The sequence below is a fragment of the Cervus canadensis genome, chromosome 8, assembly GCF_019320065.1.
Source record: "Cervus canadensis isolate Bull #8, Minnesota chromosome 8, ASM1932006v1, whole genome shotgun sequence".
In the NCBI taxonomy this organism is placed as follows: Eukaryota; Metazoa; Chordata; class Mammalia; order Artiodactyla; family Cervidae; genus Cervus; species Cervus canadensis.
The window spans coordinates 48,424,777-48,445,739 of NC_057393.1; the positions used below are offsets into that span (position 1 = coordinate 48,424,777).

The 20,963-nt window shown below is 40.1% G+C and overlaps 1 protein-coding gene across 1 annotated transcript in view; it reads left to right on the forward strand.

Moving 5' to 3' along the window:
* GLUD1 (glutamate dehydrogenase 1) overlaps positions 1 to 20,539 on the forward strand; it is a 36,465-nt gene extending 15,926 nt beyond the window's left edge. The window contains exons 5-13 of the mRNA XM_043476186.1: positions 2,639 to 2,733; positions 8,321 to 8,500; positions 10,627 to 10,764; positions 12,279 to 12,416; positions 12,666 to 12,746; positions 13,361 to 13,484; positions 14,586 to 14,677; positions 18,172 to 18,234; positions 19,149 to 20,539. Of these exons, the coding sequence (XP_043332121.1) occupies positions 2,639 to 2,733; positions 8,321 to 8,500; positions 10,627 to 10,764; positions 12,279 to 12,416; positions 12,666 to 12,746; positions 13,361 to 13,484; positions 14,586 to 14,677; positions 18,172 to 18,234; positions 19,149 to 19,268 (1,031 nt within the window). The 3' untranslated portion in view covers positions 19,269 to 20,539. The remainder of the gene's footprint in view (positions 1 to 2,638; positions 2,734 to 8,320; positions 8,501 to 10,626; positions 10,765 to 12,278; positions 12,417 to 12,665; positions 12,747 to 13,360; positions 13,485 to 14,585; positions 14,678 to 18,171; positions 18,235 to 19,148) is intronic.
* The last annotated feature ends 424 nt before the right edge of the window (positions 20,540 to 20,963 follow it).

Sequence of the window (20,963 nt, forward strand, 5' to 3'; positions counted from 1 at the left end):
GAAACACTGAAAGCTTAAATATTAGCAATTTAACTTTTTTGTTCATGTATAAAAGCTTTACTAAACTACTCTGCAACTAAGCTGACACCCGGGCCCAGAAAACTTTGTAGCCTAAGAGGGAGGCCGTTGGCTTTCTTTTCCTCTCTCTAGGGCACAGAATTAGTCCTGAGCAAACCTTTGGCATTGACATCATTTCAGTTATTTCTGACTTGCCTTTCCACAGAGTGTCAGATTATGAGTTAGACCTGAGTCTGGGTCCTAGCCCTGTCATACTGAATGATTTTAAGGTCAGCTTTTCAATTTCTGCAAAAAAAAATATTGTCACCTGGGGTTTTGGTAGGGATGCTTTGAATCTGTTGACTTATCTGTAGTGTGTTGCCATCTTAACCATAGTGAGTCTTCTTGTCCATGAGTACTGAATGTCTTTCCATTTGTTTAATCATATTTTATAGTTTTCTAGGTACAAGTTTTGTATACTTATTGTTAAGTTTATTCATAAGTATTTTATTTTTTCTGATACTGTTCTAAGAGATACTGGTCTTCAGTATTCTTATGAAGTCTTTGATAACAAGATAATTCTGACCTCATAGAATGAATTGAGAAGTGGTCCTTCATTTTTCTTTTTTTTTTTAGTTTGTAAAAGGGTGTTAATTCTGTTATGTGCATTTGGATATCGTCTTTTAAACTGTGGATTTCCCTTTTCATTCCCCTATATCACTGTGCACCAAAATTACCTGTTTAGCTTTACCTCTATACTCCTGTGAAAGCAGTTGCTTTTTTCAGTCAACTTTTTATCCTATTTTACTGTTACAGAACTGAGTGTTAAAAGGCTAGACTTTCACACCTGTACTTTGTAAGGTATTTGAGAATTTACCTGTAACTCAGGAATTATTTGTAATCTGTGTATCCCTATATATTGATTTTGTATGGAGTAGTAATAATACTTTGTGCTTTTACTTTGGGTGGTGGTGGTAATAGTTTAGTCTCTGAGTCATATGACTCTTTTGCAACCCCGTAGACTGTAGCCTTTCAGGCTCCTCTGTCCATGGGATTTCTCAGGCAAGAATACTGGAGCGGGCTGCCGTTTCCTTCTCCAGGGGATCTTCCCGATTCAGGGATTGAACCATGTCTACTGCATTGCAGGTGAATTCTTTACTACTGAGCCATCTGGGAACCTCTAAAAGGATGCAGGAGCAATTTGTCATTTTAAAGTTGTGGTTTTCTTGTTATAAAGGTAATGAGTTTGTATTTTACAGTTGAAACAATATAGAAAGCTATAAACAAGACTGAACTCTAAATATACTGAAAGAGTTTGTTCATCTTTCTAAACCTCTGCATACATTTATATGGAAATAAGTAGTTATTACACAAAGGTATATATAGAGAAGGACTTCTCTAGTGGTTCACTGGTAAAGAATCTGCCTCCCCCCACTGAAATGTTGTGAAGTAATTAGCCTCCAACTAATAAAAAAAATAAAAAATTAAAAAAAAAAAAAAGAATCTACCTCCCAAACTTGCAGGAGACGCAAGTTTGATCCCTAGGTAGGGAATATTCCCTAGAAAAGGAAATAGCAGCCTACTCCAGTATTCTTGCCTGGAAAATTCCATGGACAAAGGAATCTGGCAGGCTACAATCTATGGGCTTGCAGAGAGTCTGACACAACTTAGCAACTAAACAATAACAAATGTATAAAGAAAGAGAAATTTATATGAATGGGAACTTATACTTGCTATACAAAACCTGCTTTTTTCCCCACATGTACGTTTTAATGATGATTCCAAGTCATTTACATGGGTGCACATCATTCTTTGTAATTGCTGAATAGTATTTCTTTGCATGATATACTGTATTGTAGTTAACTGATCCACTAAACAGGTGGTTTTGTATTCTTACTTACCATTTGATGAGTATATTTCTATCTATTCCTGCCTTTACAGATTTAAGTCGTCACCATTTAATACATTTCTATCTGAGATCTCATAGGACATCAGCATTAGTACTGTCATTGTTACTTGTCACTGCCTGTGGGCTAACTTCTTGTTACCTTCAAACCATTTAATTTGCTGCTCTGAGTTACTGAAAGCCAAGGTCTAAAACTTTCTATACAGAGTAAGCTTTTAATAGGTCAAAGCAGGATTCTGTCACGGGTAAAAGTACTATGGGCTTAACATAGTTGCCTCAAGAATGTGTGTTTTTGCCTTTTCTACTTGGTGAGGAGGGCTTACATCCCCAGGAAGCAGGTATGTCATCGTGCTGTGTCATACACATCAACTTTCTGACTGCAACCTCTTACGCCACTGTAATCTCCAAGTGCAGTTTAAGGAACTGAGGTCAAGAGAGGTTAAACTGGTTTGCCTATGTTTGCACGTTCAGAAGTCTATTGAGTGGTGTATCTGTTGTGCAGAGCTAATTTCCAAACTCACAGCAAGTGAACACTAGTGGGAGAAGTTACGTAACACTGTGTGTGTCAAATTTTGTAATGGAACATTTAGTATTTCTATGATTTGAATTAGTAACCTAGATGAAATCTGAAGTTTTCTAGCCACAGTAGCTTTGTTATTGTAGAGAACTGCAAGGATGTGTTTGAGATGCATTTGTCTTGGAAATTGGTGCGATGCCCTCTCTCTGTGTCCCCAGGTCCTGGCATTGATGTGCCTGCCCCGGACATGAGCACAGGCGAGCGGGAGATGTCCTGGATTGCTGACACCTATGCTAGCACTATAGGGCACTATGTGAGTACTCACCAAAGCCCTGAAGGCTTCATTTGTTATCTATCAGAAGTAACAGTTCAAATGATGATGTATATAAGGGGAAAATTCATTGAGTTTTTCTCCTCTCCTTTAATCACGTCTTGTTTTATATATTATTTTACTTCCTATCTATCTTACATCATGAGCTTCCCTGGTGGCTCAGTGGTAAAGAATCTGCCTGCCAATGCAGGAGATGCACGTTCAATCCTCAGTCAGGAAGATCCCCTGGAGAAGGAAATGGCAACCCACTCCAGTATTCTTCCCTGGGAAATCCCGTTGATAGAGGAGCCTGGCAGGCTGCGGTCTATGGGACTGCAAAAGAGTCAGACACAACTTGGTGACTAAACAACAATCTTACATCATAAATATAGTGAACTTGGGTTGAGCTTTTACTCACATGCAGTCCTGTTCTCAACACTGGGATGGGACCCTCAGAGATCACCTGCCAGGGCAGGATTCATTTCAAGACAGTAGATGGGAAATAAAGAAGCATTCAATTCGGGATTTTCCCTCAAAGAAACTAAGACACATTAGGCAGATAAGGAAGGTATGGAGATAGTGTAATAGCAGGGTGGAGAGTTTCTGAAAGCAGGCTTCCTGGAAGGAGGTATTTGGTCAGGGCTAGACCTTGAAAATGGATAGAATTCAAATGTGGAGATTTGGGGAATAGGCAGAGAAACTGTAGAGCTCAGATTGCCTGAAGATAAGGCACATTTAGAAAGGTAATGGGAGAATGAAGAAGTACATGAAAGAATAAGAAAATACTCAAGTCCCAGTGTTTTTGTTTTACTTGCTAGTCAGTGGGGAGCCTTTGATGCTGACCCTTCCTTAGGGGAGAGGGGCTGGCCGCAGCATTAGGCTAGAGCAAAGAGACGGCCTCCACAGTGTCAGCATCCGCCTTCACAGCCTGGGAGCCACAGGGCTAGGGAGACGCTCTGGCTCAGAGATAGACTTAGCAGTACAGGGCTGCACATGTGGGACCAAGGCGAAGGACAAGGTTGAGTCAGAAAGAACCAGGAGGACTTGAGTCTCTGGACTGAGTGGAAGTAGTGCCACTGACACAGAACACAAGGACAATTAACGTTCTGTCCTTGAAAGGGTGGGACCTTGAGAACCACTTAAGGAATAGAAAGAGAAAGTAACCGAAGACATTTTGTTACCCAAAAACTGGATTCACCTGGATGGGTGTCAGGCCAAGATATGACCAAACTGAAGGTTGGCTTGGTTTACTACTCAGAGCAAGTCAGAGAGCACTAGGGATCTTTCCCAAAGCAGTGTCTCCCAGAACAGCAAAAGCGGGAACCTTTTAAGCTGAGGGTACATGCATATTCATGAAGGGGCTTGGGGGGTTGGCAGAGTCCAAGCTTTAGTTAACTGAACTTACTAAGATCAGAAAAGGTCAACATCTTCTTCCGTTAGGTTTCAGTTGATCTGATGGTTGAGTGCTGAGACCTGTTCAAGTACAAGCATTGTGGACAGGCTTAGATAACAGAATGGCTTCTCTTTTGTGAGGAAGGCTTTGCCTGATTCTCTTCCTCTAAGAACTCCATACCCTAACTGCTCACAATTTATTCTAAAAATATAGAGAGATCACTTACTACATGCGAGGCTTATAAAGTACAAGCAAGGTGGGAGGGGAGTTCAGGATGGGTGACACATGTACACCCATGGCTGATTCATGTCAATGTATGGCAAAAACCACTACAATATTGTAAAGTAATTAGCCTCCAATTAAAATAAATAAATTAATTTTTTTAAACATTGGAGAATGAAAACAATAATAAAGTACAAGCAAGGTGTTCAATACAATTGGGGTAAAGGCTAGAAGGAAGTGTTTTGATGCCATGTAGAGAGTACTGGGAACCTAACCACATCTCTGGAGTAGGATCAGAAAGGCCTCCTTGAGATGTAACCTTTTGGTCTACTCTGAAAGAGGAGTACTTATCAACCAGGGGAGGTGGTGCTAGCCAAGGGTTAGAGGCAGAAGGAAGCACCTAGGTCCTTATGTGAAAAGAAGCGAACCTGAGAGGCTGAGGGAAGACTATGGTAGCCAGAGTAGAGAGGGCGTCAGAGAGGCCCGCAGAAGAGAGTCAGACCAGATTCCTACATTGTAGGTGACAGCAAGGACTTTGGTCTTTGGCCTGAAAACAGAGGGAAGCCAGTGAAATGCTCAGTAAGCAGGTGTGTGCCACTGTAAGCTTCACCCTGTGTGCAGCAGAAAATGGGGTTGTTGGGGCAAGAAGACTCCCCAGGAGCCCCAAAGCGCTATTGGCCTGCCATAGAATTGAGAGGAATGGACAGACTGAAGAGCGTTTGCGGGGCGGAGGGGGAAGCAATTAGTTACAAAAGAATGAGAAGTACCGAGAGCTCTGCGTTGTGGGTTGGGGGTGGTTCTGAGAAGAGGCCAATTCAGCAACTAGGTTGGAATAGTGAGAATGGAGCCAGGCTTCAGGGGGCTGCTGAGAGTGCAGTGGGGCATGAAGAGTAGTCTTCACTCAAGAAAAATGGCGCTGGCGAGAAGACAGCTTGAAAGGTGCCTGTTTTTCAAAGAGAAAGGTTTTTGTTGTTGTTTGGCATGTTGATTGGCTGTGGGCCACAGATTCATCTTTTACGGGCCTTAGTGGAAAATCACCCTTAGAAGAGGAGGAATATTGTTTCCTCTAGAAGAGAGGAAGGGGGCCACAGCATCTAGTGGAGGAATTTAGACTTGTCTCATTTCCTGAGGTGATATAGTATGTGTCTACTTGGGAGCACAGGTAAACACCCTGGGTTCTAGAACTGGCTCCTTCACATACCAGCTCTGTGACCTGTGGCAAGTGCCTTAAGCTCTCTGTGTCTCGCTTTCCTCATCTAGAAAAATGACAATAGTACCTAGTTCATGAGAAAGTCATTAGGATTAAGTGAGTCATAGTATAACGTGGCTCCTGGTAAGCATAAAAAATAAGTATAAATACTACACCAGGTAAATTCTGCAAATCCCCTAAAATAAAACAGGAGCAGTATGAGGCACTTCAAAGAATTTTGGTTTTGACTGCCATTCCCAAAAGGTTGCTTTTCTATGTTACTTTCTTATGTTAAATGAGCTCTGGGTATGGTCTTTTTAAGCAAAGCATTAGATTGAATAGGACAAAGCAGTGGGCAGTACATTGTTATTTCCTAGCTCATTCCCAAAGGTGACAAAAGAAAGTTTTGTGAGGCTTTGCCAACTAAACCTTAGACTGAATGCTGGTAAAAGACTGTCCATAAAGTGATAGGATATCCAAAATCAGGGCCAGGCCTAAGATAAGAAGCCATAGTTTCTGTTACTTGTGTTCAGATGTGAGGGCACTGGAAAGCAAGCAAGGTCTCCACCCTGACCCAGGCTTTCCAGAACAATTAGGTATGCGGGGCAGCTCACAGCCAGCCGGCACAGTGCCTGACCTCAGAGAGGATTGCTGTCAGCTCCAACATTTGCATTTTCTCTGTTCAAAAGCATTTGGCACCTGGTTTGTAATTCTGTATTCATAACTATTCATGAAGGAAAACTGTGGGAAAACTACTAATTCCATAAATCACTTTAGTAGACCATTTTAGTTTTTTTACTTTATCCTCTTTGTTGGTAATGATACAGCTAACACAATCCTAAATTCTCTCTGTAAAATATTTATAGTCATTCTTCAACTTATCCAGCTAGAACATTGGAGGGTAGGGGATATGGTATGAAATAAGGCACTTTATCTTATTTCATACCGGTAGCAAATCGCCTCAGTTTATTAAGTAGTACATACTTTAGCCACTGACGTAAAATGCTTCTTGTATTTTATATTGACTTCCTATATACATTAAGACTCTGTTTTCTCATGTCCCGCCCATCGATTTATCTGCTGCACACTGTTCTGGTTGCTGCAGGTTCAGTTCAGTTCAGTTTAGTTTAGTCACTCAGTCGTGTCTGACTCTTTTTGACCCCATGGACTGCAGCATGCAAGGCTTCGCTGTCCATCACCAACTCCCAGAGCTCACTCAGACTCATGTCCATTGAGTCAGTGATGCCATCCAATCATCTCATCCTCTGTCGTCCCATTCACTCCCGCCTTCAATCTTTCTCAGCATCAGGTCTTTTCAGATGAGTCAATTCTTCCCATCAGGTGGCCAAAGTATTGGGGTTTCAGCTTTAGCAGCAGTCCTTCCAATGAATATTCAGGACTGATTTCCTTTAGGATGGACTGGTTGGATCTCCTTGCAGTCCAAGCGACTCTCAAGAGTCTTCTCCAACACCACAGTTCAAAAGCATCCATTCTTCAGTGCTCAGCTTCCTTTATAGTCCAACTCTCACATCCATACCTGACTACTGGAAAAACCATAGTTTTGACTAGATGGACCTTTGTTGGCAAAGTAATGTCTCTGCTTTTTAATATGCTGTCTAGGTTGGTCATAACTTTGCTTCCAAGCATCTTTTAATTTCATGGCTGCAGTCACCATCTGCAGTGATTTTGGAGCCCAAAAAGAATAAAGTCTCTCACTGTTTCCACTGTTTCCCCATCTATTTGCCATGAAGTGATGGGACCAGATGCCATGATCTTAGTTTTCTGAATGTTTAGCTTTAAGCCAACTTTTTCACTCTCCTCTTTCACTTTCATCAAGAGGCTCTTTAGTTCTTCACTTTCTGCCATAAGGGTGGTGTCATCTGCATATCTGAGGTTACTGATATTTCTCCCAGCAATCTTGATTCCCGCTTGTGCTTCATCCAGCCCAGCATTTCTCATGATGTACTCTGCATATAAGTTAAATAAGCAGGGTGACAATATACAGCCTTGACATACTCCTTTCCCAATTTGGAACCAGTCTGTTGTTCCATGTCCAGTTATAACTGTTGCTTCCTGACCTGCATACAGGTTTTTTAAGAGGCAGGTCAGGTGGTCTGGTATTCCCATCTCTTGAAGAATTTTCCACAGTTTGTGATCCATTCAGTCAAAGGCTTTGGCGTAGTCAATAAAGCAGAAGTAGATGTTTTTCTGGAACTCTGTTGCTGTTTCAGTGATCCAGTGGATGTTGGCAATTTGATCTCTGGTTCCTCTGCCTTTTCTAAATCCAGCTTGAACATCTGGAAGTTCACAGTTCATGAGCATTACTTTTTTTTTTTTAGCACTCCTTTACTAGCGTGTGAGATGAGTGCAATTGTGCAGTAGTTTGTCATTGCCTTTCTTTGGGATTGGAATGAAAACAGACCTTTTCCAGTCCTGTGGCCACTGCTGAGTTTTTTCAAATTTGCTGGCATATTGAGTGCAGCACTTTCACAGCATCATCTTTCAGGATTTGAAATAGCTCAACTGGCATTCCATCACCTCCACTAGCTTTGTTCATAGTGATGCTTCCTAAGGCCCACTTGACTTTGCATTCCAGGATGTCTGGCTCTGGGTGAGTGATCACACCATCATGGTTATCTGGGTCATGAAGATCTTTTTTGTATAGTTCTGTGTATTCTTGCCACCTCAAGTGAGATTTATCTCTGTTGATGAAAGTATACCTTAAAGACACATACACTTCTAATGAGTATAATTTTAAGTTTTGTGCCCTTTTTTTTTTTTTGCAGGATATTAATGCCCATGCCTGTGTTACTGGTAAGCCCATCAGTCAGGGTGGAATCCATGGACGGATCTCTGCTACTGGCCGGGGAGTTTTCCATGGGATTGAAAACTTCATCAATGAGGCTTCTTACATGAGTATTTTAGGAATGACACCAGGATTTGGAGATAAAACATTTGCGGTTCAGGTAAAAATGTTTGTTGCTCTCTTAAGGAATAACTGATATATAGGCAGTAAGTTTTTCAGTGTTTTTAGATTTGCAATTTTTAAAAATTCTATTGAAGTACAGTTGACTTGCTGTGTTGTGTTAGTTTCTGTCGTACAGCATAGTGATTCAGTTATACATATATGTAGATTCTTCTTCATATTCTTTTCCATTATGGTTTGTCACAGAATATTGAATATAGTTTCCTATGCTATACAGTAGGACCTTGCTTTTTACCCATCTCATATTCACATCTGCTAATCCCAGAATCCCAATCCATTTCTCCTTCCCCCTCTCCCCCTTGGCAACTACAAGTCTGTTCTCTATGTCTGTGAGTAGAAACAATTAGCTACTGTGGTCTTAGAGGGCTCTTTTTTATGTGGGCGCATCCCTATGTAGCCTGCATGGGTTTAGTGTTGTTTCATGCAAGGGCCGTTTTTACTGTGGGTGCCTGCCGCCTCTTTCCTCAGTGTATGCTAGCTGTTATCCCCTTGATAGGAAGCGTGACTGGTGTTGTGACCAAAGCCTGCACTGGATATTCAGCGAGGCCACCCCTTTGCTATGCACAGCCCAAGGGCTCGACTCTGATTTCAGCCCCACTCTGTGCATGGGCAGTCTGCTAGTGCCAGCTCCAAGAGCCCAGCAAGGGGGCAGCGGGGGTGTGTGTTCCCAATGCCTGCAGAGAAAGAGGGTGCCATGGCAACCATGCCCCTCGCTTCAGATGCCACTTAACAGTGGGACATCCTTATACTCCTGTGTCTGGCAGGTCCAAGCGTCTTCATACACCCTCTGTTGCAGCCATACCACACTTCAGGCTGTCTCCTTGCAGCCAACAGCAGTCCTCCCCTAGGTCTGTCCTCTAAACTCTGAGTTTCAGCACTCACCCGTGACCTGTGCTGGCAGACGTGTATTTCAAGCTGGGGTGTGCAGGGTGGTGGCATAGACAGTCTGTGCAGGTCTCTTCTCGATCTGCCTGCCACAGAACAGTTGTTACTCTCTTCTGAGCCTCTGAAACCCCTTACCTGATCTCCCCCACCTGTGAGACGGCTTCCCAGGATACAGGAACCTCTGCCCTTTCGTAGCTCCCTTCCAGGGCTTCCCTGGTGGCTCAGAAGTAAAGAATCCACCTGTAGTGCAAGAGACCCGCGTTCGATCCCTGGGTCAGGGAGGATCCCCTGGAGAAGGGAATGGCTACCTACTCCAGTATTCTTGCCTGGAGAATTCCATGGGCAGAGTAGCCTGCAGGCCACAGTCCATGGGGTCACAAAGAGTTGGACACAGCTGAGTGATTAACACTTTTACACTTTTCATTCCAGGAACACAGGTCCCATTCCACTTCCCTTTTTTTTTTTTTCTTTCATCCTACCTGATTAATAGATCTTTTAAGATCTATTATTTGAAAGATCTAAACTAATAGATCTTTCTTGTCCTCTCAGGTGTTTGGGGTCTAGTGATTAGTAGGTATTCTGTGAAAATTGTTCCATTTGTAGATATATTTTTGATGTATTTCTGGGAAGAGGTGAGTTCCATATCCTTACACTCTCAGTTGGAGCATCTATTTTTTTTTTTTTTTCTTCAGTTGGAGCATCTAGATTTGCAGTTTTTCAAATTTGATCATTTGGATCTCTTAAGGTTTAGAATGGACATTCGCAGAATAATACATCCTCTTAAACTATCATGTGTATACACAGTGATCCAGATTTCAGCTTTTGCTCAATGTTTGATTAGTTTGCTTATAAGAATCGAAATTAAGTTGAATGCTACTTTAAAATAAGAATCATATTCCTCCCAGTTAGTGACTTATCTTTTCATGACCATAGGACATCTGGCCATCAGGGACTGAGGTCCTAGGTAGTTGCCGTTTCTTTATAAGTCAGCAAACTACTCGTAACTGAATGTCTTCAGGACTCACTAGCACAAATTACAAAGGGTTGAGTTCTAAATTCTAAAACATAGAAATTTATTATTGAAGAGAGACATGGTTTCTTTTGTCCAAAGGATTTTGAGAATTACTTCTAAGCTAATAGAATGTTGTATTGGTTAGAATATCACTTAACCATCTGTGCTAGGACTTTGATTTTTGTTTCATGTACAACTGTTCTTCACAGGGATTTGGTAATGTGGGCCTGCACTCTATGAGATATTTACATCGTTTTGGTGCTAAATGTGTTGCTGTTGGTGAGTCTGATGGCAGCATATGGAATCCAGATGGTATTGACCCAAAGGAACTGGAAGACTTCAAATTGGTATGTTATTCTAATATCTGAGGAGTTTGACCACCTGGATGTTATAAAGTTGAAATAAGCATTATTGAAATCTGTTTCCATTGCTTTTTTAAGATTAATTTTTATTGGGGTATAGTTGATTTACAATGTTCATTAGTTTCTGCTGTACAGTGAAGTGAATCAGTTATACATATATCCACTTTTGGGGTTCTATCCCATGTAGGTCATTTACAGAGTATTGAGTAGAGTTCCCTGTGCCATAGAGCAGGTTCTTACTGGTTATCTGTTTTTATATGTAGTAGTCTGTCAGTCCCAATCTTGTAATTTATCCCTCCCCCACTTTCCCCCTTGGTAAGCATTAGTTTATTTTCTACATCTGTGACTCTATTTCTGTTGTGTAAATAGGTTCATTTATACCCCTTTTTTAGATTGCACATATAAGCAACATCATATATTTGTCTCTCTCTTGTCTTCACTCAGTAGGACAATTTCTAGGTCCATTCATGTCACTGCCAATGGCATTGTTTCATGCCTTTTTTATGGCTGAGTAATATTCCGTTTTATATATGTACCATCTCGTCTCTATCCATTCCTCTGTCAGTGGACATTTAGGTTGCTTCTATGCCCTGGCTACTCACATATATCTTTTTGAATTATAGTTTTCTCTGGGTATATGCCCAGGAGTGGGATTGCGGAATCATACTATAGCTCTATTTGTACTTTTATAAAGGCACCTCCATACTATGCTTCATATTGGCTATGCCAGTTTACATTCCCACCAACAGTGTAGGTGGGTTCCCTTTTCTCCACAACCTCTCCAGCATTTATTGTTTGTAGATTTCTTGGTGATGGCCATTCTGACCAGTGTAAGGTGGTACCTCATTGTACACCTGTTTTGTTTGTAACATTTTATTTACTTATTGGCTGTGCTGTATTTTCACTGCTGTGCTTCAGTTGCAGTGACAGGAGGCTACTCTCTAGTTGCTGTGCAAGGACTTCTCATTGCAGTAGTTTCTCTTGTTGCAGAGCACGGGCTGTAGGGCCCGAGACCTTCAGTAGTTGCCACTCTTGGGCTCTGGAGCACAGGCTCAGTAGTTGTAGTTCCCAGGCTTAGTAGCCCCACAACATGTGGGCTGTTCCCGGATCGGGGACCAAACCAGTGTCCCCTGCACTGCAAGGCAGATTCTTAACCACTGAACCCCCAGGGAAGCCCTTCATTGTAGTTTTGATTTGCGTTTTTCTAATAATTAGTGATGCTGAGCACCTTTTCATGTGCCTCCTGGCCATCTGTATGTCTTCTTTGGAGAAATATCTATTTAGGTCTTCCATTCATTCTTTTGTTTGTTTTTTTAATGAGTTGCATGGGTATATTTTGGAGATTAATCCCTTGTTGGTCTCTTCATTTGCAGATATTTTCTCCCTTCTGTGAGTTGTCTTTTCATTTTGTTTGCTCATGAGTCTTCACATCATAGGCACTGAACATAAACATTTCAACTCTGTTGCAGCCATTAATTCTGATTTTTAATCAATTATAGCAACATGGAACAATCCTGGGCTTCCCCAAAGCAAAGATCTATGAAGGGAGCATCTTGGAGGTTGACTGTGACATACTGATCCCTGCTGCCAGCGAGAAGCAGCTGACCAAGTCCAACGCACCAAGAGTCAAAGCCAAGGTGACATGATGATGGGTTCAACCTTACTATTGTGATTGAAGGTCATAGAGAAGCTCTAATAGGTTTCTTCTTTAAAAAAAAAAAGCTTTACTGGGATATAATTCACATATAGTTCCCCAGCATACAATTTAAAGTGGAATTTTTTGTCTCTCTCACAGCCTTCTCCGATGTACGCATATCTCTTAAGCTCAGCTGGAGGGGGTTTCACAGTGTTAGCAGCATTTCTCTATGTTTCTAACTTTCTTGCAGATCATTGCTGAAGGTGCCAACGGACCGACAACTCCAGAAGCTGATAAGATTTTCCTAGAGAGGAACATCATGGTTATTCCAGTAAGTAAAACTGTGTTTGCCAGATTTTATATGTACTCAGAGTCATAATTGTTTTTTGCAAGGAATTGTGGCGAGAGGATTGTTAAGTTTCCCAAGCCTTAGTGAATTTTTCATCTTTATTTTGCTTTTAAGAAAATAAAGTGGAAGTGTGGTTAATATAATAAGTCTATCCAAAAAAAAAAAAAATTCACTTGGACCTGAACATTTTCTTTCAACTTCAGGCTCTTTCTTGAGTATGTATTTAGACTTCGTAAATCCAGTTATATAAATATAAAATGTGCTAGAAATACTACTGTAACTTGCAGATGTTCCTCGCTTCTTTTACTCAGAAAGCTAATATGAGTAACATGTGCTTAAGTTTTTCAGTGGTTAAGCATGGGGTCTGTAGCAAAAGGTCATTAGAAGTTAGTGTTGACTTGTGATGCATTTTGAAGAACTCCTTTTGCTGCAAGCACTTAAAAAATTTCAGCTAAACTGAATTTCTTAAGTACAAAATTTCTGCCACTGTCTAAGATATATATGGGAAGTTTGAAATTTAATCTGCTTTCATATTGAGCTATTATGTTCACTGTAAGCTTTTATGAAAACCATCATCTCATTTTTTTTGTATATAGGATCTCTACTTGAATGCTGGAGGTGTGACAGTATCTTACTTTGAGTGGCTGAAGAATCTAAATCATGTCAGCTATGGTCGTTTGACCTTCAAATATGAAAGGGATTCTAACTACCACTTGCTCAGTGAGTTCTGATTATTGTATTCTCTAAGAGTAATCTTCTGGACCATCTAAAAGGTTGGGGAAAGCCTGTGTTTAATAAAAGGACTAATTTCCGTTTTTGTTTTTGTTTTTTCCAAAAAATTCCAAGATAATTCTGATATGCATCTGGGTTTTAAAAAGTAATTACAGGTTTTTCTATTAAATGGTAGTTTTGGTGATATAGAATTCTGTTATTTTTCTGTTGACCAATCATGATACAGTGGTATTAAGTGGGTAATAGTTACATAATCACAATACTAAAAGATGTTTTTTTCTTTTAGTTATTTAAATTTTTTTTTAATTGGAGGATAATTGCTTTACAGTATTGTGTTGGTCTCTGCCGTACATCAACATGAATCAGCCATAGGTATACAGAAGTCCCCTCCCTCTTGAACCCTCCTCCCTCCCTTCTTGTTTAATCTCAGAATAGGAAACCATTCTGTCTCATGAGTCTTAGACCAAAAATATACAACTTCTTTAAAGGTATTCAGTATATGAACTCTCTAGAACGTATTTATATTCCAGTGTTTATTCTGCAAGTGTTCCCAGAACATAATCTGTAAATTAGAGTATCATTTTGAACCCTGTTGATACTCATCCATTTCTATCTCATGGTGCTCTTGGTAAAGACCTATCTAGTGTCAAGAATTTTTTGCATCTTCTGATAAGAATGCTGTTTGTCTCTGACTAGAATAGGCTTCAGAGTTAACACTAGTATTTTCCTCAAGCTAAAATAAGACCAAGACCTCCAGCTGAGCTTTACTGAGCCCACTGAGAATCTGGGTGAGTTTTCCATCAGTTTCCGTTGCCTTTTCTTTTTAAAAGAGCCAAGGAGAAACCCTGGTGATGGGTGTTATGGAAACAGATCAGTGACCTAAATTCACACGTACATAGGAATTTGACAAAGTGCTTTATTCCTTTTAGCTCAGTTTTAAATGAGTAACCCTTTTATGTCATTAGTGTTGAAAGTTTCTAAAACTATTCAGTTTAGGACTGTGAATATAGTTTGGGACTACTTTTGGTTGTATTTCATTTGTTTTATCCTACTAGCAAAATTTTATCTTCATTTCTTGGCTTTTTATAGTGTCTGTTCAAGAGAGTTTGGAAAGGAAATTTGGAAAACATGGTGGAACTATTCCCATTGTGCCCACAGCAGAGTTCCAAGACAGGATATCGGTGAGTGTGCTTGTGGCAGTTATTTTCCATACACGGCCTGCTCTCTTCTTTAGATTAGGCCAGGTAGATTAAATGGGTTTAAGGGGTGGTCGTCAACATGACAATTACATGACTTCCCTTTTTATTATGTTCTAAAAATGGAGTATCTTAGTGTGAAATAATTCATGGTTCTATTGCTTTTGATACTTTTACAATACAGATGACTCAACCAACAAGTGATTTTAACATGACTGTGAAGAATTATTGTGTATTTTGACTCTTAAGCTTTAGAGAAATAGAACTGAAAAGTAAACATTAGATTGACATATAAAAATTGAAATTGCTATATGGACACATTAAGAAAACAGATGAGAAAAGATATTTTATGTTAATTAGCTTTCAATAGAATATATTAATACACATCATAAAGAGAATCTCTACGAGTAAATGGCAGACACCATGAAAAAAATCACAGGAAATAGGCTTAGAAGAAATGTTTAACCTCATTGTTAAAGAAATACAAATTAAAATAAGGATCCTTTAACGTATTAAACTAGCTTAAACAATGGATCTTATACTCACCACGTCTGTGGTAAAGCAGTTGTACCTTTATTCTGATGACAGTGCAAAAATGTTATTAAAGTTTTCCTGCTCTTTGACACTATAATAACATCCCTTCTGGGAATTAATCCTACAAAAACAGTTTTAAAGGAGAGTAATGATTCTGTGCATGATGTCACTGGAACTGTGTGTGTAGTCATTTTCAAAATTAGGTTTGATTTAACATTCCAGTGGTGGGGGAGGGCCAGAAAATGGCTAAGTTATAGATCTTATGAAATAGTCCATCATAGAAAATAATTTAAGACTGTTACAACATGGGGAAATGTTAAGGGCTTTGTTTTGAACGAGAAAATGTTTTTTCCACTCTGGATACTAACTGTTCTCTTCAAAGAACCTTCCTCTTTTCCACAACTATGCATCCCTTAGTTTTGGTCCCTCCTCCTGGAATACCCAGACCCACTCCTGCTTGAGTGTCACCACATCTCTGTTCCCTAAAGTTCCTTCTGTGTGCCAGCATTTCGTCTGTCCTTCCATCACGGGGAGTTACATGAGTTCCCAGGTCCTGCCGCTGCAGCAGCTCTAAGATGGGCTTCTTGCTCCTCCCCATGGTCGCCCCATGTCCCAGCACATGGCCTGCCACATAGCAGCCAATGTATCAGTCTTGCCACTTTCAAATGCTTTCAGTGCTTCCAATTTTAGATTTTAAGGTTGTTTCTCATCTCTTATTGACTTATATATTACAGGAGTTTTGTAATAAGTTTTAGCTGAAAAACAAGTTTTCCCCCCCAGCTCCTTTCCTCTAGTCTCCCCCTCCCCAGCCATGATCTGGCCCTGCCAGGACCTATATCATTGACCTGATCATCTTTTCACTGTCCCTCATTACCTCTATCTTCACTTAAATTCCATTCACCATCTTTGCAGTCACTCCCTGGTCTTGTTTTGCTTCATCACACCCTCTTGTTAACACCAGAACCTGATGAAATTCTGTGCTCTGCCTCCTCCATTTCTTTCCTGTAGCAGGAGGCCCCACTGACTCTTCAAACTGTAACTTCAAGTAGGCTCTCAGTTCCCCAGCAATTAAATTACTTTCCCCTGTTCCACTTCTCATTTTCCTGGTGATTATATCATGTTTTCTCCTTTTTTCCTCCCCTGCACTCCAGTTTATGACCTGGTATCTGTTCACAGAAAAGTGAAGCATCAGGGAACTTGTACATCTACCCAGCTTCTGGTATCTGTACCCTGTTATTGTTATAGAGCAACTCTGTGCTTCCATCTCAGCCTGCATCTTGTTCTGGGCAACTAGATGACCTGTTTTCAATTTCTCAAAGGTTTTCAATTTCCAGCAAACCTTTGCCTCTTTTGCATCATCAGTTTTCCCTCTTTAGTCATTCCTATCAATGTAACAAATGCTCTCTTAAGAAAATATAAATCTTTGAATCACACTTGCCCTTCCAGGTCTTGTCATTTGTATTTCCTGTATAGCAAGGGCCTCCAACCCCTGGGTACCATCTGTGGCCTATTAGGAACCAGCTGCACAGTGGGAGGTGGGCAGCAGGCAAATAAATGAAACTTCATCTGCAGTTATAGCCACTCCCCATTGCTGGCATTACCACCTGAGCTCCGCCTCGTATCAGATCAGCGATGGCACTATATTCTCACAGGAACACAAACCCTACTGTGAGTCGCACACGCCTCACAACATTCAGTGCCTGATGATATGAGGTGGCGCTGAAGCAGTGATGCTAGCACTATGGAGCAGCTGCAGATACAGATCACCAACAGATCTGACTGCACAGAGACCGTAATAAATCAGTTGCTTGCAGCTCATATCAGAACCCTGTCAGTGAGTGGGAAATGATGCTGAGTTGTATATTTCATTATATATCACAACGTAATAATAATAGAAATAAAGTGCACAATAAATGTAATGTACTTGAATCATCCCCAAACCATCCTCCCTCCCCAGTCCATGGAAAAATTGTCTTCCACAAAACCAGTCCCCGGTGCCAAAAAAGTTGGGGACCACTGCTAATACAGCATACCTCCTTAAGAGTTGTGTATACTCTGTTCTCAGTTCTTCTATATTCATACCTCCTATTCTGCCCAGCACTCCACCAAAACTGTTCTTGTCCAAGCAGCCAGTTTGGCAGCATTGCCAAACTGTCATTTGCCATATTGTCTTTTTTCAGTTCTCATCTTACTTCACTGGTCACAGGTGATTACTCCCTGTGAAAATATATCTTAGCTTCCAGGATACCACATCCTCCTGGGTTTCTTCCTGTTTCACTCGCCAGTCCTGCTGATCCCTGTCATCCCTCTACCCTGTTAACATTGGAAGGCCTCAGTCCCTGAGCCACTTCTCAGTTTGAATTCAAAATTTTGGTGATCTTAGCAGTGTGTATGCTGCTCCCTCTAACTAGAATCTAAACTATGAGAAGAGAGAATTTTCATTGTTTTGTTTCCTGCTGTGTCCACAGTACTAGAAGAGTTCCTAGCACATAGTAGGTACACAATATTTGAACAAATGAGTGAGTAAATGAAAGGAATAGCAGCATTCCACTTGAAAAGCAAGTGTTTCCTAATTTGGTAGAACAAGTTTGGAATAAGTTTTAACCCATGTTTTTTAATTGATACAAACGTTATACAAGTGTACCTTCCTGAGTGAACAAATATTTATCGGATAAAGTTCAGCATAGATAAGTAGTTGGTGAGCTACTTTTTAAAGTTTCTATCTGGCACATTAATATGTGTTTGACAGCTCTACATGTCATATTAGGAGTGGTGATAGTAATTCCCAGCTCTAAAAAATTTATAAATAGATATTTTAAATTAAGTATATCTTGCCTGAAAGAAAACAATTCTATCTCGCTGTATATTGACTTAAGAATCATTTGTGCTGACAGGTGAAGCATGTCTTTGTATGGTTTTGGTTAAACTATTCTTTTCCCTAACAGGGTGCCTCTGAGAAAGACATCGTGCACTCTGGTTTAGCGTACACCATGGAGCGGTCTGCCAGGGTGCGTATACAGATGGTGTTTGTGTTTCTGCTGGTTACATGGAGCGCAGCTCAACCGTGTCGCCTCAGCTGCCGGATTGTGTGTGCAGTGACAGAAGATATCAGTCTGTTTAAATGTTCCAGAACGTGTGTTTTTCATTCTTAAATGATGACGTTGTTTCTAGAGTCCTCAATATGTTTTCCAGACTTTGAAATAAATAATGCCAAGTTAGGAGGAGTGATGTCAGCCAAACTGGATTGCAGCTCAGCGCACATTACTCTGTTACAGCTATAGGAAGCTACCTTGCTACATAGACTTTGGTATATGTCAAAGTTTTCTTGACAACTTAATCATTATTTCAAAGCCTTTCAAGCACAGTTTGAGTCCAGTTTTCTTAATTTCTTCTCAAGTTCAGATTCTGTCCACTTGGCATTAAGTTGAAATAGCAGAGCAGATATTAATCATGGTGTTTGCTGTTAGTTTTTTGAGATAACGGGCATACCGTAAATATCACCCTTTTAAAATATATAACAAAACAGCCTTTAAGTATGTTCACAAAGCTATGTAGCCATCACCCCTAACCCCAGAACATTTCCATCACCCCATTCTTAGTTCATTTAAATTATTAGTGTATATCATACTTGCTTCAGATTACTAGATGTCTAAGGGGCCTAGAGATAGCTCACATCTTAAATTTTGAAGAATAGAGTAGCACCTTCTTGTTGCCTAAACAAGAGTTTGTATTAATTCCAGAGAATTAATCCTTCCCAACTAGAAGTTGTTCTACTACCTAAATAGTTTCTCTTTGGCTATACAAATCCAGCCCTAAAGTGGTACCCGGCTAACTTGTACCAGGCTCATGTGTGCCTTGTTGTGTTCACAGATTGGCTGCTTGAGTCAGGATGATAATCACTGCATTTTCTCCTTCATTTCAGCAAATCATGCGCACAGCCATGAAATATAACCTGGGATTGGACCTGAGAACAGCTGCCTATGTCAATGCCATCGAGAAAGTCTTCAAGGTGTACAATGAAGCTGGTGTGACCTTCACATAGACCAGACTGTGGCTGACTTCTTCACTACCCTTTTCACTTCATCTGCAGACCTATCACAAGTTTACATGTAACCACAGAAATCTCTCTCTCATGACTTAATAGATAATGGACACCATTCGCAACAAGTCAATCCAAATCAGCCCCTTAAGAAAAAAAAATTAAGGCTAGGGGATCATATATAAGCTAGTAAGTGATCGTAGAAATTAGCTATTCCAGAGAGTCGTTTGGGCATTTTGCCTTTAAATAAAGTTTTTTCCGTCTGCCTGTGCTGCCTTTCTCCATGGCTGCTTCCCAGCACAGTCAGCTATGGCCCTAGGAAAGCACCTGTTGTCCAAGACCAGTCAATCACTTGCCGCTTCAGCTCTGAACAAGTCTATCAGGTGCTTTGACACATGTAAAAAGCAGGTATATGGCATTTTCAGGAGGTAGCATGGTTCTCAAGTGAGTTACTGGTATTTTACATCAGCAAAATAAATCGATTTTACAGGTTACAAAAAACAACAAAAAAACTGTTTCTCTTTATGTATTTTATTCTTTTAGAAAAAGTACATGCTGCTGTAAGAAAATTGCCTTTACCCATTTAACAAGCCTAACCTTGACTCAAGCAGTGAATGCCTATAAACATAATAAATGAAAAAAGCTAGTATTTTTATAACATAAAACAGTATCATTTATAGCTTGTCAATTGCATACTGTCATCCAGCAGAAATAAAAAGCCCAGTAGAGAATTAAGTTATCTTCATACCTGCAAATGATGGAGGCTATTTTTGTTAAGGCTGTCGGAATTTACTAACCACAATTATGATATATAGTCCAAAGAATGTAGTAACCTCTTTATCATGTTAATTAATTGTTCTCTTTTGAAGATCTGTTGCATTGACTAATTGAATGATAATTCAAGTAGAATGTTCCAGGAAAAACCACTTGGGCTCCCTCTTTGGAGTCTGGCTGGCAGCCCTGAGCATTGCCAATGGCCCCAAATTGCCCTGACTTTGTGTCCTCATTTAGAGGCCTCATCTTTGCACACGGCTTCATTCCCAATGGGCTGGATACAACCTGGGGTTGTGTTTTGTTTGGGAGTTATTTGGCCAGGGCCTTTGAACAGTAGTGTCCCAATGAAGTACTAGATATTATTTATGTAAGAATGAGCTTTTCTTTGTTTTTTGTTTTTTTTTTAACAGTAATATCCTTTTAGAAATTTCTAACTACTTTGTAACTGCATGACTTAACCTGGTGATAAAACAGTTATTAAAAAGACTACCTTTTCCAAAGTTTATGTTTCTTTTCTGTGTTTTTGTATTTGATGTTTGCCTCTTCCAGTCAATGATAAAACTATAATTGGGTTTCTGAAATTTTTGAAACAAACACATACATAACGTATCTTTGGAGTATATTGAGCAGCCGAAATTTGATTCTTGGATTCTTTTGTGTTTTATTCTTTGAAACAATATCAACGGCTATTCTTAGGGAAGAGGTTCTAGTGCTTAAAACTGATGTACCAACATAATTTATATACCTTTCTTTATATATAAGTACTAAAGGGAGGTTTTGTTGATTATGGTTTTGTTTTTAATAAAACAAGACAGGATACTAATAATCATAGCATTCATGATTCATAGTAATCATAGTATCCATAATCAACAGAACTGGATTCTAGACCTGATTCCACCAGCTTATATAGCTAGCAAATCTGGA